General features: G+C 51.4%; 1 protein-coding gene across 9 annotated transcripts in view; it reads right to left on the reverse strand.

Annotated features, from left to right (window-relative positions):
• The window catches only part of ASTN2 (astrotactin 2), a 471,703-nt gene that overhangs the window by 376,334 nt on the left and 70,648 nt on the right, over nucleotides 1–24,721 (reverse strand). For all 9 annotated transcript variants that reach the window (XM_064171672.1, XM_064171662.1, XM_064171663.1 and 6 more), the window contains one exon: nucleotides 12,001–12,188. In XM_064171672.1, the coding sequence (XP_064027742.1) occupies nucleotides 12,001–12,186 (186 nt within the window). In that variant the 5' untranslated portion in view covers nucleotides 12,187–12,188. The remainder of the gene's footprint in view (nucleotides 1–12,000; nucleotides 12,189–24,721) is intronic.

Raw genomic sequence — 24,721 nt, forward strand, 5'->3', positions numbered from 1 at the left:
GCCAAAGCCTGTGTTGTCTCTGCAGAAAGCTGGAGATGATGCTCCTCTTATAGGGAGCTAAGGGATGTGCTGGGTGTCTCCCTGCACAGGAGACATCACTTTACACCCTGCCAGCATTCCAACCCCCCAGCTGAAGAGCATCCCAAGGTCTGCACCCCAGGAAAACTCCTTCCACCACAAACAAGTATACTGGAATCAGAGAAGCACAGCAGCCTAATCACAGAATGTGATCAGCTTGTCCAATCCTCCTGCCAGAGCCAGACTCTTCCAGGCACTTCCCTGCTCTTCTGAAAGTGAGTGGCCCAGAACTGGACACAATATTGGAGATGTGGCCATACCAGGGCAGAGCAGAGGGGGAGGAGAACCTCTCTCAACCTACTAACCACAGCCCTTCTAATACACCCCAGGATGCCACTGGCCTTCTTGGCCACAAGAGCACATTGGTGGCTCCTGGTCAACCTTCCACCCACTAGAACCCCTAGGTCCTTTTCGCCTTCACATCCAGCCACAAGCACAGCTCCCAGAGAACTCAGCTTCCACTGGAGTTTTCCCAGATTCCAGTTCTGTGACAGTTTTAAAGCCATGTGCAGCTCAGAGCCTGGCAGTTTAGAGCTGTTAGATCTTGGCTGGGAGCTGCAAAGCATTCCTGTGCTTACGTCAGTGTTTCAAAAGGTACTGATCAACCTCCCCCGGCACTTTACGCACAGGAGCAGCTTGGGGCTCCCTTGTGGAATAGCTCAGCAGCCTGGTGAGACCTGACCTACGCAGGACAATCCTCTCTCACCCCTCTGCACACCAGAAGGCAAGGCAAAGCTACCCCAAGGAAGCTTGAGTTTTCCATCTGTTTCCCCCAGCCTGAGAGAATCAGCAGTGAGAAAAGGTCAGGCCACCAGCTACGCCCCGCGGCGCCGAGGCGCAAGTGTTCCTCCCAGACAGATGGTGGGAAGGGGAAGAGCGAGGAGAAGGAGGAAAGGGAACAAGTTCAGGACAAGGATCTAGAAACAGCCAAGTCCCTGCATGCCACAGGATAAAAATGTGGCAGCAGCGTGGCAGGACCCAGCGTGGGGTGAAGGCAGAGAGGATGTTGTGCTGCGTGTCCCACCTGCAGCCACCAGCCAACATTGCTTCTGAGCTCCTCACCCTGCTTCCAAACCCTCTCTCCTGTGTTTCTTTCCTAGAAACAGAATTGTTTCCAGTGGAAAAGACCTCTCACACCAGCGAGTTCAACCATCAGCCCCACACCACCATGGCCACTAAAGCACACCCCAGAGTGCCATATCCACACATTCTTGGAGCAGCTCCAGGGATGGAGACTCCACCACCTCCCTGGGCAGCCTGTTCCAACTCCTGGCCACTCTTGCAGCAAAGAAATGCTTCCTGATATCACAGAAACAAAGAATCAATCAGGAAGACACCTCCAAGATCATCCAGCTCTACCTATCACCCAGCCCTGTCTGATCAACTGGACCATGGCACTAAGTGCCCCATCCAGTCTTTATCTGAACACCTCCCAACCTACACCTCCCCTGGGGCAGCTGAGGCCACCTCCTCTGGTTCTATCACCTGGTATTAAGGAGAACACCTACTCCTCACCACTTCAGCACCCCCCTCCCAGCTCCAGCACCCCCTAACGACACCAGCCACCTTTCCAACATCAGCTCTTTACCTTTTCCCCCTCCAGCCAGTCTCTTTTCTCAGCATGGTGAGGTTGGGAATTTTCTAAGGCTGCAGCTCCCTCCCACACATTTGATGCCATCTGCAAACAGCAAACCCCTCCCAAACTCTTCCTGCGGCTGTTTTCTCCACACCCCTCCCCCCCTCAGTACCAACTTTGATTGCTCTGGGGATGACAGAAGAAAGTTTGCTGCTCAGTTCAGATGAACTAAGAGTATTCATTCAGCCTTGCTTCATCAGAGATGCAAATCAAGCACTCCAGTTACATATTTTAGGGGGGGGGGGAGGTGAAGCTCTGCTCCAGAGAAAGCTATAAAGTGTCTCCTGTACTCACAGGAGCTAAGGTAGGAAACAGAGAGAGATTAGTGAGGAATTATTAACATAACAAGTGTCATTGTCACGACAGTGACACTTTGAAGACAAATGCCCCTGAAATGAACTCCCTAAATATATAAGAGCACATCGTTAACTACATTTAAGCCTTGGCTTATATCATCTCTGCAAAGGAGAAGAGTGTGGAAGAGGAGGGGAGGGTGAATAAAAGAGGTTATTTCTCCCAGCCTGCAAGAAGTTGCTTAGTGGCACATTATGGAAATGAAACTTGGAGCCCAAGAACGTTCCCATCCTGGAGAAGAGCAGATGAGAGGAAAAGTTTGATGTTAGCTTTTCTCCCCACCTCTGCACTGGTTCAATACTTCACTACTGTCTCCAAGGTGCTCCAGGCAGCACAGGGCAGCTAAAGGTTATTAAAGGGTCACAAGATGACAAGGGTTGGAAGGGACCCAAAGAGATCAAGTCCAAACCGCCTGCAGGACCACACAATCTAGCTCAGGTCACACAGGAACACATCCAGATGGGCCTGGAAAGGCTCCAGAGAAGGAGACTCCACAACCTCTCTGGGGAGCCTGTGCCAGTGCTCTGGGACCCTTAGAGCAAAGAAGCTCCCCCTTGTGTTGAGGCAGAACCTCCTGTGCTGCAGCTTCCATCCATTGCTCCTTGTCCTGTCCCAGGGAGCAGTGAGCAGAGCCTGTCCCCCCCCTAACCTCTAGCCTTCAGATATTTAGAAACATTTATTAGATCCCTTCTCAGGCTTCTCTTCTCCAGACTAAGCAGCCACAGGTCCCGCAGCCTTTCCTCATCAGGCAGTGCTCCAGTCCCCTCATCATCCTCATAGCCCTCTGTTGGACTTTCTTGAGCAGATCCCTGTCCTTCTTAAACCAGGGGTTACAATGGAGTTCAGCTTCCAGCTGTGCCCAAACCAGCAGTCAGCCCCCAAAACCAACAGTCTGCAAGTGCTCAGCCCCATTGCACTAGGAGCTAGACCCAGCAAAGGTCCCACCAGCCCCTTTGGTCACACCAAAGCAGCTCAGGGAAGAGCTTAGCAACACCATCAGCACTCTGGGGAAGACTGCTGAGGGGACACTGCTCTGAGCAAGGTGCAACAGCTCAGTTTGTCATGAGCAGAGAGTGTGAGCTCCCAGTCACCTCTCAGGGCTCTGAGGATGCTCAGTCCATCACGTTAGGGTCAGCACTTTCTTTTGTCTCCCCATGTATAGGGAGTGAGGATGCAATTCTCCCACAGGCAAACACTGGACCTGGCTCCTGGGGTTTTAGGGCTTTACTCTTTGGTTTCATTTTGAATAAAAGCAGCTCATTGGAGATCAATTTAGCTTTTTAATATCTTTCAGATAAGGAAATCTGCTGCAGCAGCAATTCTCTCCCTACCTTAATTAATTTCTAAACATATCACAAGCTGGAAGTGAATGTTTTATGAATCTGGTTGACCTCCTGTTGCAGAAATGATGACACAGATGCTGTGCCTTCTTCACCACCTCATTACTCATCTTACACCATTCCCCCCCCCTCAGTTGAGCTGCCTGACAAGACCTCCAATGCTGCCGTGAGCAAGACATGCTGCAAGGATTCAGGGTAAGGCTCAAACAACATTTTGAACCCATTGGAGAACTCTGCCAACCACCCCACAGGACACAGCACCATGCAAGCTGCAAACACATGGTCCTGAGTGGTATAAATTCACGGGGAAGTTTGGCACCAAGAAGGAATGTTGGGTAGGAAAACAAAGCATCACTCAAATGATTGCCAAAGCAGAGGGGAACACTGGAACTGAAGGATCACAGACTCATTTTAGTCAGAAAAGGCCTCCAAGATAAAGTCCAACCATAGAATCATAGAATCAATCAGGTTGGGAGACCTCCAAGATCATCCAGTCCAACCTAGCACCCAGCCCTGGCCAATCAACCAGAGCATGGCACTAAGTGCCTCATCCAGGCTTTGCTTCAACACCTCCAGGCACAGTGACTCCACCACCTCCCTGGGCAGCCCATTCCAGTGCCAATCACTCTCTCTGCCAACAACTTCCTCCTAACATCCAGCCTAGACCTCCCCTGGCACAACTTCATACTGTGTCCCCTTGCTCTCTCGCTGGGTGCTTGGCAGAAGAGCCCAACCCCACCTGGCTACAGCCTCCCTTCAGGTAGTTGTAGACAGCAATGAGGTCTGCCCTGAGCCTCCTCTTCTGCAGGCTGCACACCCCCAGCTCCCTCAGCCTCTCCTCACAGGCCTCTGCTCCAGGCCCCTCCCCAGCCTTGCTGCCCTTCTCCAAACACCTTCCAGCACCTCAACATCTCTCTTGAATTGAGGGGCCCAAGAACTGGACATAGCACTCCAGGTGTGGCCTGACCAATGCCGAATACAGGGCCAGAAGAACCTCCCTTGTCCTACTGGCCACACTGTTCTTGATCCAGCCCAGGATGCCATTGGCTCTGCTGACCACCTGGGCACACTGCTGGCTCAGGTTCAACTTCTCTCTACCAGCACCCCCAGCTTCCTCTCTGCCTGGCTGCTCTCAGCCACTCTGGCCCCAGCCTGTAGTGCTGCTTGGGGTTGTTGTGGCCAAACTGTAGAACCCTGCACTTGGCCTTCTTAAATCTCATCCCATTGGCCTCTGCCCATCCATCCAGCCTGTCTAGGTCCCTCTGCAGGCTTCTCCTACCCTCCAAGAGATCCACACCTGCTCCTAGCTTGGTGTCATCAGCAAACTTACTAATGCTGGACTCAGTCCCCTGGTCCAGATCATCAATAAAGATATTGAACAGGACTGTGCCCAGCACTGATCCCTGGGGCACACCACTAGTGCCAGCTGCCAGCTGGATGTGGCACCATTCACCACCACTCTCTGAGCCCAGCCTTCCAGCCAGTTCTTGACCCATATCAGAGTGAATCTGTCCCAGCCCCAAGCTGCCAGCTGTGCCATCATCACCCCAATACCAGCATGGCCATTAAACCATGTCCCAAACTACCATGTCCACATGTTTCTTGAAGAGCTCCAGGGATGGTGACTCTATCACCTCCCCGAGCAGCCTATCTCACCAACAGAAATGTCATGGCCCTTGCTGGGTAATGGCAGTTTCAGCAAGCAGACAGCAGCAACTTCCCAAACCTCACTTGTTCTTAGACACTCCTACAGTGCTTAAGAAACCAGAGAGCTGCCTCAGCCAAAAGAAACCACAGCAGGCAGGACCCACCTGCACAGCGCATGGGACCCACAGGACCCTCCCTGGCTCCACTGCAGAGAGGGATGCTAAATCAGAGTGAAACATTTAAGAGCACACTTCACAGCCAGCTCAGAGACTGATGGAACACAGCCCCAGTGGCTGATCATTAGGGAAACATCAGGATGCATGAGGAGGAGAAGAAAAAAAGGAAACTCATATAAATAAGAGCTAAAAAAACATCCACTGAGAGACCTAGAGACCAGCAGCTCACTTGTCTACTGCCACTAACAGCCAGCACAAAGTAGGCATGAAAACTGAAAAACACTAATACACAAAAGTAGGCAAGCAGCTTGATGAGGTCTGCTCACCTTTTATTCCAGACACTGAACCGCTCCCTCGCAGGGCAGTGGTGCGAGATGAAACAAGGCTTTTGCTTGTTACTGCTCTCAAAAAAGCCCACCTTGTTTCTCCTGCAGCTGGAGCAGCACAAAGCTTGTTTACACACACAGGCACGGCCCCAGCTCTCATCTCCCACAGCCAGGGATTTTCCCACAGGTTTAAGGGAGGAAAATCCATCCCTTTGCCAGCAGGATGGGATGCGGCTTTGCATCCTCTTCCCAAACCAGCATCCCAGGTACCCAAGAGGCCAGGAGGAGCTTCTGGACATGATGGCTCCACAGGAAATTCCACCACAACAGGAGGGAAATCTTTTTTTTTTCACTCTGAGGGTGCTCTGCAGCACTGGAGTAGGCTGCTGTGCTAGTCTGAGCCTAGCTAGAATGTTTTGGTGAGAAAGATAAGATCACAGGCTGTGAAAGACAAAAACAGTGGTGATGTCTACCTCACTCATAGAATCAACCAGGTTGGAAGAGACCTCCAAGATCATCCAGTCCAACCAACACCCAGCCCTATCCAGTCAACCAGACCATGGCACCAAGTGCCTCATCCACTCATAGGCTTGCTGAGAGGTATAAGAACAAGAATCCAAACATAGATAAGGGAGTTGCTGCTTCTGCTGGGGAGCTTGGAGCTGCACTTTTGTTTCTCTCTCTAGCCTCTCTGACTAATCCACTTTGCTTCCTAACCCTCCTGGTTGAACCTTCATTCTCCCTTGGGACTGGGGGAAGGTTGAGAGGGGTGGGAGAAGGTGGAAGGGCAGTTGGGAGCCCCTGCTGGGGACTCAGGTTTCTGGGAGGGCTGTTGTGCTTCTGTGTTACCTTTTACCTTGTGTATTTCTGTACATACTGTATATATCTGCCTGTATATTGTGCTAGCTGTAAATATAAGCTTCATTCAAATTCCAGAGCTGGCTGAGTCCAGTCTGGGTGATTTCCAAAGCTGGGGGAGGAGGGGCATGGAACACCCAAACCATCACAGCTGCCCAAAGAGGTTGCAGAGTGTCTTCTAGAGACTTTCAAAACCCACTTGGATGTGTTCCTGTGTGACCTGCCCTAGGTGACCTCTGGAGGTCCCTCCCAACCCTTACCATTCTCTGCATGTATGAGGTGGGTCAGTGCAGAGAGAAACCATGCCTGCCCCAGCCCTCCACTTCCCCAGCTGCCCACCAACAAACCTCCACCTCCAGCAAACACTTCTGCAAGTGGCCCCGGGTGTGAGTTTACCACGAGGCAGAGCAATAATTAAAGAGGGCCACAGGACGGTGAGGAACAACAGAAAGATAAATCTCTCCTGTTCTGTTAAATTCAGCAATTTACAAGGTTGGAATAATTAGTGGTTTAAAATGTTTTGACACAAGCAGCACCAATAATCATGATAAATCATATCAGGCATATGCCCAGATCCTTGAAGTGACAGATGACAAACAGAGCAGTGACAAGATGCTCCATCACACAGGGAATCATTGAGTTAATGGAAGAATTATTGCTTCCGAAATCCACTCCAGTCCTATTGTGGGGAACATTCCAATTTATCAAAGCCAAATGAACATTAATTGCTGCAGCCTGCTAAGTTTTCGAGCTGCTGTGACCTTCATTGAATTTTAATCCAGAACAGATAAGATTTACTTCCACACAAGAGGAAACAACACAATTAAACCCAAACGACAGCTAAGATTATGGGGGGGGGGGGGGGGGGAGGGAAGAAAAACACAACAGGCATAATGACAAAAATATTGATTTCTTTCTGCTTGACACTGTGCAAAGGGATAGGAAAAGGTAAATAAATAAAATCTAGCATTAGCATATTTGTTGCCTCTCCCCCCACTCCCTTCTTCCTCCTCTCTTTTCTTTTGGGAGACAAATTTCAGCTACTCAAGCCAAGAGGAAAGGGGTGGCAGACAGTAATGGAGACTGAATTCCCTTAACTGCAGTAATTAATGTTATGTCTCACTGGGGAGAGATTAAGAAAAAACAGTGAGGAAAGGGAAAAAAAAAAGCATAAAAATGAAGAACTATTTGGCTGTCAAAGACACCCTTGAGTTTGGGAAGAGAGGTGTGAAGGGGGTCAGAGTCAATCAGTGCTTTTGCAGGGGCAGACGGTGGCCCCAGGGGCATGGGGGCATGGATGCTGATAGCCTCTTTCCTGCCCTACTGCAGGCAAACCCATCTCAAAGCAGAAAGCCAACACACCAACAGCTGGAATCATAGAATCACACAAGGGCAGGGGCTGGAAGGGACCTCCAGAGCTCATCCAGTCTAACTCCCCCGACAGAGCAGGATCATCTAGACCAGATCACACAGGAACATATCCAAGCAGGTTTTTAATACCTCCAGAGAGGGAAACTCCACAACCCCTCTGGGCAGCCTGTTCCAATGCTCTGTCACCCTCACAGGGAAAAAAATCCTCCTCAAGCTTACATGGAACTTCCTATGCCTCAGCTTCCACCCAGTGTCCCCTGTCCTGTCATCAGGCATCACCCAGCAGAGCCTGGCTCCAGCCTCCTGGCACTCACCCTGCACACCTTTACAACCATTGATGAGGTCACCTCTCAGGCTTCTCTTCTCCAAGCAGCACAGCCCCAGCTTCCTCAGGCTCTCCTTGTAAGGGAGATGTTCCATTCCCTTCAGCATCTTTGTGGCTCTGCACTGGACTCTCTCAAGCAGTTCTATGTCTCTCTTGAAGTGGGGGGCCAAGACCTGGACAGCACTCCAGATGCAGCCACAGCAGGGCAGAGTAGAGGGGCAGGAGAACCTGTCTCGACTGGAAAGAGGAGTAAACCCAGGAGTTACACCCCTCCCGCCCTGAGTTCCCAGGCAGCACAGAGGGGATCTTGGCTTTCCAGGCAGAGCAGGAGCAACCAGCCAAATCATAAACACCCATACAAACCCAAAACAAGGCTCCCATCAGAGGGAGCTCAGCTTCGAGACACCTCCCTGTCCAAGAAAGCTTTTCTCTACATGTGGAATCAATGAGATCCCTCCAGAAGAGCTTCTGCAGCTCTCTGGAACTCAGCCTGAGGAGGAGATAGGTAAGAAGTAAGTGTTAGAGCCACTTAAAGGAGACAGAAGGAAGCACTTTGCCACGTCATGTCCTGTCCCCCAGAGCGAGATGCTGGGCTGATGATGAATAGGGCACACAGCCCTTGAATGCCAAGGCAGTGCTGGGTGGGTTGGCACTCCTCCTGTGCAGTGGGAACCATGCTTGAGGGCATGGAATAGAAGATAAAGTATTTGATGAGGTGAAAAGGAGGACACAGGGATGGATGTCCAGCTGCATCTCGAGGCAGAAGAAGGGATACGGGCAGGGTGAGTGCAAAGGAGGGCAGGAGTGGGGTACCACACAGTCCCCCACACTGGGATCCAGCAGCTGCTGAGCACAGCATGGCCAGGAAACTGGGGAGTCAGGAGGGCTCCAGTGATGGGGGTTTCTGCAATGGGATTTTGCTGGGGTCAAGGAGGAAAGTAAAGGAATGAGAAAGCAACTTGAGCAGAGCTTGGGGACTCAGGTGAAATATTTCACCCAAAAAGAAAAAAGAGTTTGCCTCTACTTCAGCTTCACAACTCCATGTGGGCTTCAGGGTGAAAAAAAAACCCAAACCCAATAAAACACACATTCATCTTCTGCTAGAAACTCCAAACTTGGCTTGGGTTCACTAGAAAAGTTAATTAATCTTCTCCCCCCCAAAAAAATCACTGGGCAAAGTTTCAAGTCTGTGCTGCAATCCAGGGAACAAAACACTCAGGGCTCCTGCCTTCTCAGGGACACATCCAGCCCAGACTCCATCCTGGATCCACATTCCTGCCTAGAAGCTAAGCTTCCATTGCAAGGAGTATCAGGATTTACAAAGAAAGTGGAATTACAGCTGATTCTGTGCAGAAGGAAGCTCTGTTTCTCTCCTGCCTTCCCTTTGTTTTTGCAGAAGGGCAGGGGAGGCTCAGAGAAGGAGCTAACTCTCACCACAAAGCCACAGATGCCCCCATGCTGTTGGCAAAGCCTATCTTCACTGGCTTCACTGGCTAACCCAGGGCTAGAGCCCAAAAACATTTCTTCTGCGGTGTGCACAGCACTGCCTTCAGCTCCAAGCCCACCAGCATCACTGCTCCTGCACTCTGAGGCACAGCAGAAGATTACTCTGGACAGAAATCATAGAATCACAGAATCAACCAGGTTGGAAGAGATCTCCAAGATCATCCAGTCCAACCTAGCACCCAGCCCTGGCCAGTCAACCAGACCATGGTACTAAGTGCCTCAGCCAGGCTTTGCTTGAACACCTCCAGGCACAGTGACTCCACCACCTCCCTGGGCAGCCCATTCCAATGCCAATCTCTCTCTCTGGCAACAACTTCCTCCTAACATCCAGCCTCACAGAAGCTCCTTTCTCTCTCCAAAGCATCCCTGCATTACAACCACCACTGATTTTAGAAGGATCAGCTCCAGCACTATCTGAGTGCCAGGACACAATCTCTCTCTGCTAAAGAAAATCCGCATTTCCAGCAGTTGCAGTAATCATCAGGATCCAGAGAGTGTCTTTGACAGCCTCAGGCCCCTTCTCCACGGCTGAGGGCTGACCACAATAGCCCAGAAATCCCACACTCAAGCCAGGCATTGAGTTTTTCACATCCCAGGCTTGGGGTTTGCTGTCTTCATTTCTTGCTTTGTCTCTCACTCATTTTTTCAGGGTCATTTTCCAAGTACACCAATTTTACCCTTTTCCCCTCCAATGCTCCCTCACACTGCCATTTTGAGCAGGACACAGAAACATTCCCTACCCAACCCATTAAAAGCTGCTGTCCCCAATCCCTCTACCTTCTGCCATCCTGCTGTCATACTGCATTTTGTCTTGCCCAACAGCCTTTATGCAAAGCCTCTTTCCATTTTCACCTGCACTCAGCGCCCAATCCAAAACCCCAGATAGGGATGCTGAAAACCACAGATTTAAGTTGCAAAAGCCAAATAGCTGCTTGTGTAAATGGCAAAATAAAGACTTTGAGCAGCCATGGTCTCTGCTCCTCCTTCCAAACTGAAGGACAGAAGCCACAGAGATGATACACAAATTCCAGGAGATGAAGGCATTCATCTTTTGCAGAGGGTTGCTGCAAGAGGAGCCCAAATCCTATAAAAGACTTTGGGCAAGTAAGTGACTTCTGTTGGAATAACTAACTTCCACTGGAATCATCTCCCAAGGGAAGCAGAGCATTCCCCTACACCAGACAGTCTGAAGACTCATTTTGACAGGGTGCTGGGGCCAGCTCATTTCAACTCTGCTGTTATCTAGAAGGGTTGGACCAGATGATCCTTGGAGAGTCCCTTCCAACCTGGCATTCTATGATTCTTTTCTACTTTTATTGATGTAAAACCATCATGTGGCAGCTAAGAGACAACACATTCAGTCCCATTTTACAGATGGAGCTCTAAAGCACAGGGGAATGATGAACCAGATCCAAAGTCAGGGAATCACCTTGTAAGATACTGAAACAATCACCTGAAAAGGCATCAGAGCACATACAAGGTCTGGTAATAAAAACCTACACAACATCCAAGGCATCTGAAGCACCTGGACCATCTTCTTACTTAAGACAGGCAAGGGAAGGATCATGCCAGAGCTCATACTCACTTGATAGGTAAAACAAAGTTTCAGAAAGCTTTGGAAATAAATGATCCCACCCAAAATCACAGAATCACAGAATCAGTCAGGGTTGGAAGGGACCACAAGGATCAGCCAGTTCCAATCCCCCTGCCATGGGCAGGGACACCTCACACTAGATCAGGCTGTCTAGAGCCTCATCCAGCTTGGCCTTAAACACCTCCAGGGATAAGGCTTCTACCACCTCCCTGGGCAACCTGTCCCAGGGTCTCACCACCCTCATGCTGAAGAACTTCTTCCTAACATCCACTCTGAATCTCTCAGTTTCCAGCTTTGTTCCATTCCCCCCAATCTTATCACTACCTGACATCCTAAAAAGACCCTCCCCAGGTTTCTTGTAGGCCCCCTTCAGATACTGGAAAGCCACAATAAGGTCACCCCAGAGCCTTCTCCTCTCCAGACTAAACAGCCTCACTCTCACCTTTGCACATGTCCAAACACAAAGCCAAGGAGAAATACCCCATTAACACACCTCACAGAGGTGGAGGAACCACAAGATGCATTGCCACTCTCTCACCAGCTTCTTCCCTACTGTCTGTTGTTTAATTTTATCTCCTGTTCTCAAAAGGCCAAACACTTTTGTTTTCCTGGGCCACTCAAACACCTCTCTCCTCTGGAGGCACAACCAAGAAGGGACACACACATCTGCAAACTGGACTCACCACCCTGCTTCTCATCATCACCCCCCTACAACAAGGTGGCTGCCAGCCCCATCCCCTCCCAGAGGGTGCTGTGTCCTCTCTGACACGACTGGCAGCTTTGACTCACCATGACTGAGATATGAAGAATGTGCATCTGCTCCTCCACGATCTCAGAAGGCTCCTGGAGGCTGGGAGGGGTTGCCCGGGAGAGCTGCTCGGCACTGCTCATGGAGACGTGGAAGTAGAGAGTGCCATTCTCCAGCCACTGCTGCTTCCAGTGCACCAGAGAAATGTCAGCCACGGTCCCAGACATCTCTGCAGGGACAAAACACAACTGAGGGTCAAAGGCAGTGTTCCCAGAAGTCACAGGATCACAGGATGCCAGGGGTTGGAAGTGACCCAAAGACATCATCGAGTTCAACCCACCTACCAGAGCTGGACCATATGATCTAGCTTGGGTCACACAGAAACACATCCAGACAGGACTGGAAAGGCTCCAGAGAGACTCCACAACCTCCCTGGGAAGCCTGTGCCAGTGCTCTGGGACTCTTAGAGTAAAGAAGCTCCCCCTTGTGTTGAGCTGGAACCTCCTGTGCTGCAGCTTCCATCCATTGCTCCTTGTCCTGTCCCAGGGAGCAGTGAGCAGAGCCTGTCCCCACTCCTGACCCCCAGCCCTCAGATATTTCGAAACATTGATTAAATCCCCTCTCAATTTTCTCTTCTCCAGACTAAACAGCCCCAGGTCCCTCAGCCTCTCCCTCACCAGGCAGTGCTCCAGACCCCTCATCATCCTCACAGCCCTCTGCTGCACCCTCTCCAGCAGATCCTTGTCCCTCTTAAACTGGAGAGCCCAAAACTGAACACAGTACTCAAGAGGAGGTCTCACCAGGGCAGAGTAGAGGGAGAGCAACGCTGAGAAACAGGACTCCTGAGTCTCACCCCTCCTGCTTCTGACCTCTAGGATGAGCTCAGGCATTGGTCTCCTATCTCCCACCACATACAAACAGCAGCAGTTGTCTTCCTTAACACAGCAGGAGGGGTCACAGGCTGCCCTGGGATTTCCAGACTCGAAAGGCAACAGCAGCAGACACTGCTGCACAAGATGCCTTTAATTTCCTGTCACTCTTCCAGCAAAAAGGCTGGAAGCAGCCCCTGCAGACCTGCAGGCAAGCCCAAGGCATGCTTGCTGCTTGGCACAGGGAGGACACTCGGTGTCCAGCGAGTCAAAACAGAGTCCCAGCATGGTGGGGCTTGGAAGAGACCTCTGGAGATCACCTGCCCCAAGCTTCCTGTTAAAGCAGAGGCCCCCACTGAATCTTGCCCAGGATCCCACTGCCCAGGGAGGTGTCACAGTATCACAGGATCACAGTATCATCAGGGTTGGAAGAGACCTCACAGATCATCAAGTCCAACCCTTTACCACAGAGCTCAAGGCCAGACCATGGCACCAAGTGCCACGTCCAGTCCTGCCTTGAACAGCTCCAGGGATGGCGACTCCACCACCTCCCCGGGCAGCCCATTCCAGTGTCCAATGACTCTCTCAGGGAAGAACTTTCTCCTCACCTCCAGCCTAAATCTCCCCTGGCACAGCCTGAGGCTGTGTCCTCTCGTTCTGGTGCTGGCCACCTGAGAGAAGAGAGCAACCTCCTCCTGGCCACAACCTCCCCTCAGGTAGTTGCAGACAGCAATAAGGTCTCCCCTGAGCCTCCTCTTCTCCAGGCTAACCAATCCCAGCTCCCTCAGCCTCTCCTCGTAGGGCTGTGCTCAAGGCCTCTCCCCAGCCTCGTTGCCCTTCTCTGGATATGCTCAAGCATCTCAATGTCCCTCCTAAACTGGGGGGGCCCAGAACTGAACACAGCACTCAAGGTGTGGTCTAACCAGTGCAGAGTACAGGGGCAGAATGACCTCCCTGCTCCTGCTGGCCACACCATTCCTGATGCAGGCCAGGATGCCACTGGCTCTCTTGGCCACCTGGGCACACTGCTGGCTCAAGGAATCTTTCCAGAGAAAGAGACTCCACAGTTGCTCTGGGCAGCCTGCTCCAGGGCTCCAGCACCCTCACACCAAAGGTCTTCCTCATGGTCAAATGGAACCCCCTGTGTTCCAGTTTGTGCCTATTGCCCCTTGTCCCGCCACTGGACACCACTGAAAAGAGTCTGTCCTCATGCTCTTGAGCCCTGTTCTTTATACATTGAGAAGATCCCCAGCAGACATCAGTCCATAGTCTGCCTGCATTTACAACAGAACCAGGCTGTGAAGTACTACTACAGCTGTGTTCCACAGGGGGGACATTCCCAGCACAGACTAAGAGGCATGAGCAAGCAGAGGTGACCAGCACACTTAATAAGCCTCCACCGACCTGAGGGGGTGCATATTTGCCAGTCCTCTGCAGCCTTCTGTCACTTTGACTTCCAGAACGATCCCCATTTACCATGTAAGCACCCTGGGAGCTGGGATTACAGCATCCCAACACACACACCCCCCCCAGCCTGCTGCAGCAGCTTCCCCTGACCGAAGGCAGCACACTGAAGTCATTGAGGGCTTGGACAATCCAAGCACCATGTAACCAAAGAGCAGCCCCAGTCCTGCAGCATCACCAGAGCCAGCAGCTCCGAGCCCCAGCGGCAGGTCCCAGCAGCAGCAGGAGCTCTGACAGCTCCACAGCTGCCTGTCAGCCTGGAAGCGGATCCCTGCGAAGAACAGATTTGGCAGCTTAGCAGCCAAATCCAAACAACAACAACAACAAAATACTAGCACAAAGCAAGCCAAAATAGCTCTCCTTCCACTCTGGGTTTTTTGGTTTGTTTGGGTGTTTTTGTTTGGTTGTTTGGTGGGTGGGGGGGTTTTTTTGGTGGTCTGTCCTGCTTTAGGAGGGGTCTGGCACCATCTGGGAGCAACAGGCTGCTCCTGCAAAGCCCTTGTGTGCTGCTTTCTTTTTGGCCTGTTCCCCCTTTTCTTTCTCTTTTCCTTTTCCCCTATTCTCCTTTTCCTTTTTTTCCTTTCCCCTATTCTCCTTTTCCTTTTTAAACTTTCCCTTATTCTCCTTTCCTCCTATTCTCCTTTCCCCATTCTCCTTTTCCTTTTTCTCCTTTCCCCATTCTCCTTTTCCTTTTTAAACTTTCCCTTATTCTCCTTTCCTCCTATTCTCCTTTCCCCATCCTCCTTTTCCTTTTTTTCCTTTCCCCTATTCTCCTTTTCCTTTTTAAACTTTCCCTTATTCTCCTTCCCTCCTATTCTCCTTTCCCCATTCTCCTTTTCCTTTTTTTCCTTTCCCCTATTCTCCTTTTCCTTTTAAAACTTTCCCCTATTCTCCTTTCCTCCTATTCTCCTTTCTCCATTCTCCTTTTCCTCTTTATTCCTTTCCCCTATTCTCCTTTCCCCCTATCCTCCTTTCCCCATTATCCTTCTCCTTTTTCTTCTTTCCCCTATTCTCCTTTCATCCTATTCTTCTCTTCATTTTTTCCCTTTTCTCTATTCTCCTTTCCTCCTATTCTCTTTTTCCTTTTTTCCTTCTTCCATATTCTCCTTTTCCTTTTTCCTTTCCCCTATTTTCCTTTCCCCCATTCTCCTTTTCCATTTTTCCTCTTTTCCTTTGCTTTCTCCCTTTATCTCTTCCTTCTCCTTTTCTTTTTCCTTCTCCTTTATTTTCCTCTCTGCTTTCTATTCTCTTTCCCTTTTTCCTGCAGAAACCCACTGGTGCTTGGCCAATGAGAGGCTGTCAGTGCATCCTGGGCTGATAGCATCCCTCTGGGTGACAGGATAGAAAACTGTGCAGGATGTCTCCCATGTTAAGGTGCAAAGCTCTTAGAGAGAAGTGAATCTTCAGGTTGCAAGAGCTCCTTCCTGTAAGAGCTGAATTTGGGCTTTGCATGAAGCCAAGCCAGAACCAGAGGGCCTGGGATTGTATCTTGGGTATCCAGGAGGCTCTGGGACACTTGAGGCTTTCCACAGAGTGAGCACTCAAAAGCCTCTCCTAGAGAAGAGATAAGACCCTTTATCCTTTCCAAGCACAGTGAATGCCTGACTTGACAGCCAGAGAAGGGATCCTATTATCATAGAATCATAGAATCAACCAGGTTGAAGAGACCTCCAAGCTCATCCAGTCCAACCTAGCACCCAGCCCTATTCAGTCAACTAGACCATGATGCAGGTGGACAGGCTCCAGCAAATGGCAACTCCTGGTAATTGACATTTTTGTCTTTTTGGGCAAGGGTATGCCCAGAATTTTCAGGCTACTTGATTTTTGACTCACCCACCTGCTGCTCCAGGTGACACCCAGGCTGAAGAGCCCAAGTTATCCACTACCTGTTTAGCTGAGGGGTTTTTTATACCCTGAAAATGCCCAATCACCTCCTCTCCTCTGCACTGCTGGCTGCTTCTCCTTGGAATGGGATGTTCATATCCAAGGAGGTGGAACCAGCAGACAGACAGGTTCTCCATCTCAGCTGAGGAGACCCTTCTATGGGTGAGATAATGGTTGGACCTGATGATCTTAAGGGTCTTTTCCAACCACAGTGACTCTGTGAAGTGACAGAATCATAGAATCAGTCAAGGCTGGAAGAGACCACAAGGATCACCTAGTTCCAACCCCCCTGCCATGGGCAGAGACACCTCACACTAGATCAGTAGGGGTGGATGCCACCATGGAAAGGCTGCATCCATGCCCCCATTGGTGCTGCTCTGAGCCTGGAGCAATGCTACAGGCTGGGGACAGAGTGGCTGCAGAGCAGCCAGGCAGAGAGGGAGCTGGGGTGCTGGTAGAGAGGAGCTGAAGATGAGCCAGCAGTGTGCCCAGGTGGGCAGGAGAGCCGATGGCATCCTGGGCTGGCTCAGGAACAGTGTGGCCAGTAGGACAAGGGAGGTTACTCTTTCCTTGTACTCAACACTGGTCAGGCCACACCTTGAGTGCTGTGTCCAGTTCTGGGCCCCTCAATTCAAGAGAGATGTTGAGGTGCTGGAAGTTGTCCAGAGAAGGGCAACAAGGCTGGTGAAGGGCCTGGAACACAAACCCTATGAGGAGAGGCTGAGGGAGCTGGGGGTGTGCAGCCTGCAGAAGAGGAAGCTCAGGGCAGAGCTCATTGCTGTCTACAACTACCTGAAGGGAGGCTGTAGCCAGGTGGGGTTGGGCTCTTCTCCCAGACAAGCAGCAACAGAACAAGGGGACACAGTCTCAAGTTGTGCCAGGGGAAGTATAGGCTGGATGTTAGGAGGAAGTTGTTGGCAGAGAGAGTGATTGGCATTGGAATGGGCTGCCCAGGGAGGTGGTGGAGTCACTGTCCCTGCAGGTGTTCAAGAGAAGACTGGATGAGGCACTTAGTTGACTGGCTAGGGCTGGGTGCTAGGTTGGACTGGATGAGCGTGGAGGTCTCTTCCAACCTGGTTGATTCTATGATTCTATGGATGTGCCATGCCTGCAAAGGAGCTGCACCCAGGAGCACTTTTACTACCTGCTCTTCCAGGCCTGAGTTCCTCCTTCCCCCCGAGCTGCCCTGCCGCGCTGAGCGGTGTGCGGATAATGCCGATAGCACTGGCTTGACGTGCACAGGCCTGTGCACAGCTGGCTTCCAGCACTGGTCAGTGGGAGTCTCTGCTGACAAATAAAAATGGAATTGAATGGAAGGGAATTGAAAGTCAAAAGGGCCCTGTAATAATTTTCGAGCGCCTGAGGCGCCGCGCTGAAGCCCTGGCATTATAAATAAGGGTAATGTACTAGAGACTGAATTGCAATCAGAGCAGCTGGAGGAGCAGGGACGTGTGTTGAGCTGCTTTAAAGGAGCGTGGAACCAGCCTGTGATCTGGAGGCAGTGCAGGCAAATCAATACCTGATGTATATGGAGACCCTAAAGCCTGTGATTAGAAAAGCTGAAGGGATGTAGGGGTGGCGCAGAAAGCTTCAGAGTCAGGAGCGAAAGAGATGTGTTGGAGCAGCCTAACCCTCTGTTTGCCTTGGTGTTTCCAGGGGCTAAGCCACAGAAGAGTTGCCTCTCTTCCCTGCTCATCCCATCTCATCTCCTGGACCACCTGTGGGTTTGGTAGGAAGAGATATTCAGGATCATCAAGTCCAACCATGTCACCACTATACCATGTGCCCTGGCACTCCAGATTTAAAAGCCCTGAGGAAGGAAGACTCCACCGCTGCCTTGGGCAGTCTGTTCCAGGGTGTAACAACCCTTTGGGGAAGCATTTTTTCCTAATACCCAAACCAAAGCTCCCCTGACACAAATCAAGACAGTTTTTCTTGTCCTGTGCCTTGTTCCTTTGCAGAAGAGACCAACCCCTCCTGCATTGCTGCATTTCACAGTAACTACATCTACCTAACATATTCTCTTTAGGAACAGCAAAGTCCAAACCGTGTTCATGAATAAAGATGGTAGAAGGACAAGAAGAATCCAGATCTCCTGGCTGAGTTGCTAACATTAACTGCAATAAATCCCAGGGCTACTCTGCAGCTGCTCTCACCCCTGTGCCTCTCCAGCCTGGCCATGGGAAGAGGCAGGTTCTCCATCCCAACTCAGGAGGCTTTCTCAGTTTTTGGCTTCCTGTTCAGCTTGGGAGCTGCCCTCACCTTCAGTCACATTGCTCTGATCATCAGGGAACCTACAGTGGCAGCTCAGCTCTTACCAAATCTCTGTGGTCCTTGAAGTGGCTGGTCCCAGGAGCATGCCCAAAACCTTGCTACTTGGTCTTTCTTCTGGGCAGTTTGAGCAAAGCTTAAAAGCAGCCAGAGACACTTTCCTGCAAATCCCAATTCCCATCCAATGAGCAAATGAGATGCAGAGAGAGTGCCCCAACCTGCCCACAGCTTTGGTGGGATGCCCCATGGGCCACCCCGAGATCAAGGCTCGCTGATGCTCTCCTCCATCCAGCACCATCCCTGGACACACATCACGTCCCAGAAGACAGGCAGAGCACAGAAGCCACCCCTGAAATGCCCTGCAGGTACAGCCCCGTGTTCCTCACAGGCAGAGGCTTTGAAAGGAGATGATCAGAGGGAGCTTGTCATCTCTTTTTCCCTCCTCTTAAGCTTCTGAGCTTCTCTGTTACTTTTTATGATCTGCAGCTGTGTTTGTGTGCAGCCCTGGGGAGCACTGCAGGGCGAGCAGGGGAGGCAGTGCAGGAGGGAAGGAGCACGTTAAAAAATGAGCAGAGAGGAAAGGGGGGGAAACAGTAACGAAGTGAGTTAAGCATTGGGATAAAACCCCCACCACACTGCCACCGAAAGACCCAAGCCCTTAGAACTGTTAAGGGCCGTTTGACTGCAGAATAGTCCCCTGGGGAGCATGGGGGAAGCCCCATTAGCAGAGTCGTTTTGGAGCTCATCTGCACAGAGCAGGCTCAGCGATTCTGCAGGGAGCAATCCTGTGCTGGCAAAGGCGCTGGGGAGAGCTCTGTGTTTATGAGTTTCTGCATAAATTTGGGTTATTAGCATAAGTGGTAGCTAGCACCGAAGAACCTATAAACTAACACTGCACTGGAGGCTGGAGCCTCAGCAGAGTCCCTGCACTGATGGCAGGAGAAGTGGAGCGGCAGGATTAGGCGGGGATGCAGGGGTAACAAGGGGAGGATGCAGTTGGCACTGATGACTTTTTGGGTGAGGGAGGAGCCTGAGTCTGAGCCTGCCGTAATAGGAAAGGGAACTGCTGAAGAGATCTCCAGCTTCTGATGAGGAAATGCCATGAGTTTTAACAAGGCCAAGTGCAGGGTTCTGCACTTTGACCACAACAACCCCAAGCATCACTACAGGATGGGGACAGAGTGGCTGAGAGCAGTCAGGCAGAGAGGGACCTGGGGGTGCTGGGAGAGAGGAGCTGAAGATGAGCCAGCAGTGTGCCCAGGTGGACAGGAGAGCTAAAGGCATCCTGGGCTGGATCAGGAGCAGTGTGGCCAGCAGGACAAGGGAGGTTCTTCTGCCCCTGTGCTCAGCACTGGTCAGGCCACACTTTGAGTGCTGTGTCCAGTTCTGGGCTCCTCAATTCAAGAGAGATGTTGAGGTGCTGGGACGTGTCCAGAGAAGGGCAGCAAGGCTGGGGAGGGGCCTGGAGCACAGCCCTGTGAGGAGAGGCTGAGGGAGCTGGGGGTGTGCAGCCTGCAGAAGAGGAAGCTCAGGGCAGACCTCATTGCTGTCTACAACTACCTGAAGGGAGGCTGTAGCCAGGTGGGGTTGGGCTCTTCTGCCAGGCAACCAGGGACAGAACAAGGAGACACAGCCTCAATGTGTTAGGTCAGGCCTAGGCTGGATGTCAGGAGGAAGAAGTTCTTCATAGAAAGACTGATTGGCATTGGAATGGACTGCCCAGGGAGGTGAGAGAGTCCCCATCCCTGGAGGTGTTTAAGAGGAGGCTGGATGAGGCACTCAGTGCCATGGGTTAGTTAACTACAAGGGTTAGGTGATAGGTTGGACTTGATGACCTTGGAGGTCTTTTCCAGCTTGGTTAATTCTGTGATTCTGTGAACACCTGAGGGAACTGGGCTTGTTTAGTCTGGAGAAGAGGAGGCTGAGGGGAGACCTCACTGCTCCCTGAAAGGAGGTTGGGGTGAGGTGGAGTTGTTCTCTTCTCCCTAGTACCAGGTGATAGGACAAGAGGAAATGGCCTGGCCATGCCAGGAGAGTTTTAGGTTGGGTACTAGGAAATATTTCTTTCCTGCAAGAGTGGTCAGGCATTAGAACAGGCTGCCCAGGGACATGGTGGAGTCATCACCCCTGGAGGTGTCCAAGAAACATGTGGACATGGCACTTTGGGACACAGTTTAATGGCCATAGTGGTGTTAGATTGATGGTTGGACTCAATGATGTTAGAGAGCTTCTCCATCCAAACCAGTTCTGTGATTCTTCTCTGCCAACAGATTAAGAGAGTGAGTTGTGCAGGTGAGCCAATGAAGTCTGTCTGCAGAGTGGCAGATCCTGCTGGGATGAAGCAGGTGGTGAGGAAAAAAGCAGGAGGAGCCTGGACACAGAGCACTGGAAACCACTCATAGGCTTCTCACCCACCACATCAAGGATTTGGTCCTTGTAGTAAAGGTGTCCAGCAGGTCCCAGGGTCTGAGCAGCACTGGGGAGCAGAGGGGAAGCACAAGGAGGATTTGGTAATCTGGGGGTGGAGAACCCTGCAGGGATGAACTGCCAGCAGCAAACCAGCTTATTTTAATAATGGCCTTCAAGAATTAAATGAAACTACAATAATCATGGCAGATTAGCAAGAACAAGCCAATTAAACACAAAACAGGCTTTGTGACACACCATGGCAGATAAGGCAGGGCTGCAGCCTCCCCAGTAACTGATGAATGCTGAAGCATTGCATAAGGTTAGGGGGAAGCAGGGGGGAGAAGGGGAATATTTCCAGCCTGGCAGCCCACCCTGGTGAAGGCAGAGGTGAAATGGTTCTCTCTGCCTGCTCTCTGCCTTCAGCAGAACAGACTGGAAGGGAGTGCAAAGGAGGGAAAGGGGGGTGGGCAGGACGGCTGGGAGCCTGAAGGCATGGAGTAACAATCCTCCAACTTTAATATCTGCTGTTTCATTGTATATTCATCATGTCAGCATAATCTGCTTTTATGGGAATCGTCTTGGTTCCCCACCAAATGCATTTAGGCCTTTTTTTTTTTTTGCTTTCAAGTTTGATTGTAATGGGAGTTGAAGACTTCAATGAAATGTTTGTACGTAGGGATCGCAGCAGCAGCGGAGGGGAAGTGGAATGAATCAGTCAGAAGGGATCTTGCTGCGATTGCTGCTGTCCCCTGCCTGCCTTCAGCTTGTCCTGTGTGGGTGACCTCCTGATGGGCACAAGGCCAGGTTGAGTGCTGAGCCCCAAGAAGGGTTTTGTTTGGATTGCTTGTTGGAAATGTGCAAATTGTGGCTGAGGGAGCTGGGGGTGTGCAGCCTGCAGAAGAGGAGGCTCAGGGCAGACCTCAGTGCTGTCTACAACTACCTGAGGGGGACATTGTAGCCAGGTGTGGGTTGGTCTCTTCTCCCAGGCAAGCAGCAACAGAACAAGAGGACACAGTCTCAAGTTGTGCCGGGGAAAGTATAGGCTGGATGTTAGGAGGAAGTTGTTGGCGGAGAGAGTGATTGGCATTGGAATGGGCTGCCCAGGGAGGTGGTGGAGTCGCTGTGCCTGGAGGTGTTCAAGAAAAGCCTGGATGAGGCACTTAGTGCCATGGTCTGGTTGACTGAATAGGGCTGGGTGCTAGGTTGGACTGGATGAGCTTGGAGGTCTCTTCCAACCTGGTTGATTCTATGATTCTATGACCCCAAAGCTCAAGGAAGGGCAGAAAAGGACAAAGTGCTTTGTGTGCTGTTATTAAGTTCAGTCTGTGGTTAGGTGCTGCTGAAAGGGTGATGGGGCTGGGGTAGAGGTGGGGCTGCCTCTAGGCTCAGCATAATGAGAGATGGAGGGTAAGTGTGGAGGAGGAAGGAGTTAGAAGCAAGTATGAAGAAGATGGAAGCAAGCAGCCCATGAGGATGGAGAGAAGGCAGCTGTGCTTGTGTTGCAGGGAAATGGACTGCTCCTCTGCTGAGGATGGAGAGCAGGTGGAGATGGAGAAATGCAGTTCCCTCTGGGCTTTGGATGGGGAGAAGGTGTCTGGCTGACTACTGGCGAGTAGGAGGATCCTCATGATCCCTCTTCCGCTTCCCTGTGATGCAGTGAGCAGGCAGAAAGGTGGCAGGGCAGGTGTTCTGTGGCCCATTTGGCTGTTTCATTTGTTTTTTTCACCCACCAAGCACTATTTGAACCTCATCTGAGAGCTGCCCTTCTGCTAGGCGCTGAGAGCTTCAATAGCTATAGACTGGAAGTGCTTTTTCCATTGCTGCCCATTGAAAAAAAAAAAAAACTTCACTGTATCTCATTCTGTTTGGGTGCAGAAATGCCCTTAATTTGCTCCCAAAGCATCTGAAAGCTCTGATAACAGGGCAATCTTGCTGCAGACTATTGCATGCTTCCTGATAGACAGGCTATCACTGCTGGAACTGCCGCGGAGATAGCCGAGTGGCAATGCGTGGCCAGCGAAACACAGGCAGGCTGATAGCTGTGTCAAGTGTATGAGGCCAAGAAACTTCCCTGGGTTTGGATACTGAAGAATTCAGCAGCTAACACAGCTTGCAAAGGTGCTTTATTTGGGGGTTGTGTTTTTTTTGTTCTCATTTGTGAGCAGTGGATCAGATGATCTGATTGAAGAGGCTGAATCTGGAGCGTTGCGTCCAGTCCCGAGCTCCACAGTTCAAGAGGGACAGGGAAGTAGTGGAGAGAGTCAAATGGAGGGGCACAGGGATGGTGAGGGGACTGCAGCATCTGTTATGAGGAGAGCTGAGAAACCTGGGGCTCTTTCACAGGATCACAGGATGCCAGGGGTAGGAAGGGATCCAAAGAGATCATCCAGTCCAACCTAAACCTGCCCTCATGCAACTTGAAGCTATTTGAGCCCTGCAGAGAGACCTTGCCATGCTGGATGGGTGGGCAGAGGCCAATGGGATGAGATTGAACAAGGCCAAGTGCAGGGTTCTGCACTTTGGCCACAAAAACTCCAAGCAGCACTACAGGCTGGGGACAGAGTGGCTGAGAGCAGCCAGGCAGAGAGGGAGCTGGGGGTGCTGGGAGAGAGAAGTTGAACCTGAGGTGGCAGTGTGCCCAGGTGGGCAGGAGAGCCAATGGCATCCTGGCCTGGATCAGGAACAGTGTGGCCAGCAGGACAAGGGAGGTTCTTCTGGCCCTGTACTCAACACTGCTCAGGCCACACCTTGAGTGCTGTGTCCACTTCTGGGTTCCTCAATTCAAGAGAGATGTTGAGGTGCTGGAAGGTGTCCAGAGAAGGGCAGCAAGGCTGGGGAGGGGCCTGGAGCACAGCCCTGTGAGGAGAGGCTGAGGGAGCTGGGGGTGTGCAGCCTGGAGAGGTATAGGCTGGATGTTAGGGGTAAGTTCTTCCCAGAGAGAGTGATTGGCATTGGAATGGGCTGCCCAGGGAGGTGGTAGAGTTGCCACCCCTGGAGGTGTTCAAGACTGGATGGGGCACTTTGTGCCTGTGGTCTAGTTGTTTGGCTAGGGCTGGGTGATAGACTAGAATAGAACAGAATCTTAGAATAGAACCAACTAGGTTGAAAGAGACCTGCAAGATCACCCAGTCCAACCTGGATCAGCTTAGAGGTCTCTTCCAACCTAGTTGATTCTATGATTCTATGATTTCCTCTTGCCTTACCCTTAGTAATTCAGGAGAAGAGACCGGCTCTCCAGAGGTATCACAGTATCATCAGGGTTGGAAGAGACCTCATAGATCATCAAGTCCAACCCTTTACCACAGAGCTCAAGGCCAGACCATGGCACCAAGTGCCACGTCCAACCTTGCCTTGAAGTGCCCCAGGGACGGCGACTCCACCACCTCCCCGGGCAGCCCATTCCAGTGTCCAATGACTCTCTCAGGGAAGAACTTTCTCCTCACCTCCAGCCTAAATCTCCCCTGGTGCAGCCTGAGGCTGTGTCCTCTTGTTCTGGTGCTGGCCACCTGAGAGAAGAGAGCAACCTCTTCCTGGCCATCAACCACCCCTCAGGTAGTTGTAGACAGCAATAAGGTCTCCCCTGAGCCTCCTCTTCTCCAGGCTAACCAATCCCAGCTCCCTCAGCCTCTCCTCGTAGGGCTGTGCTCAAGGCCTCTCCCCAGCCTCGTTGCCCTTCTCTGGACACGCTCAAGCATCTCAGTGTCCTTCCTAAACTGGGGGGCCCAGAACTGAACACAATACTCAAGGTGTGGTCTAACCAGTGCAGAGTACAGGTTAGACCTTCTGTGCAAGCTTGTGATGTCCTGGCCATGGTGGGAGTTGGGATGGGCAGGCTTCCTGCAGCACTGGCTGCAGAGGTGAAGAG

The sequence above is a fragment of the Pogoniulus pusillus genome, chromosome 35 (assembly GCF_015220805.1).
Source record: "Pogoniulus pusillus isolate bPogPus1 chromosome 35, bPogPus1.pri, whole genome shotgun sequence".
In the NCBI taxonomy this organism is placed as follows: Eukaryota; Metazoa; Chordata; class Aves; order Piciformes; family Lybiidae; genus Pogoniulus; species Pogoniulus pusillus.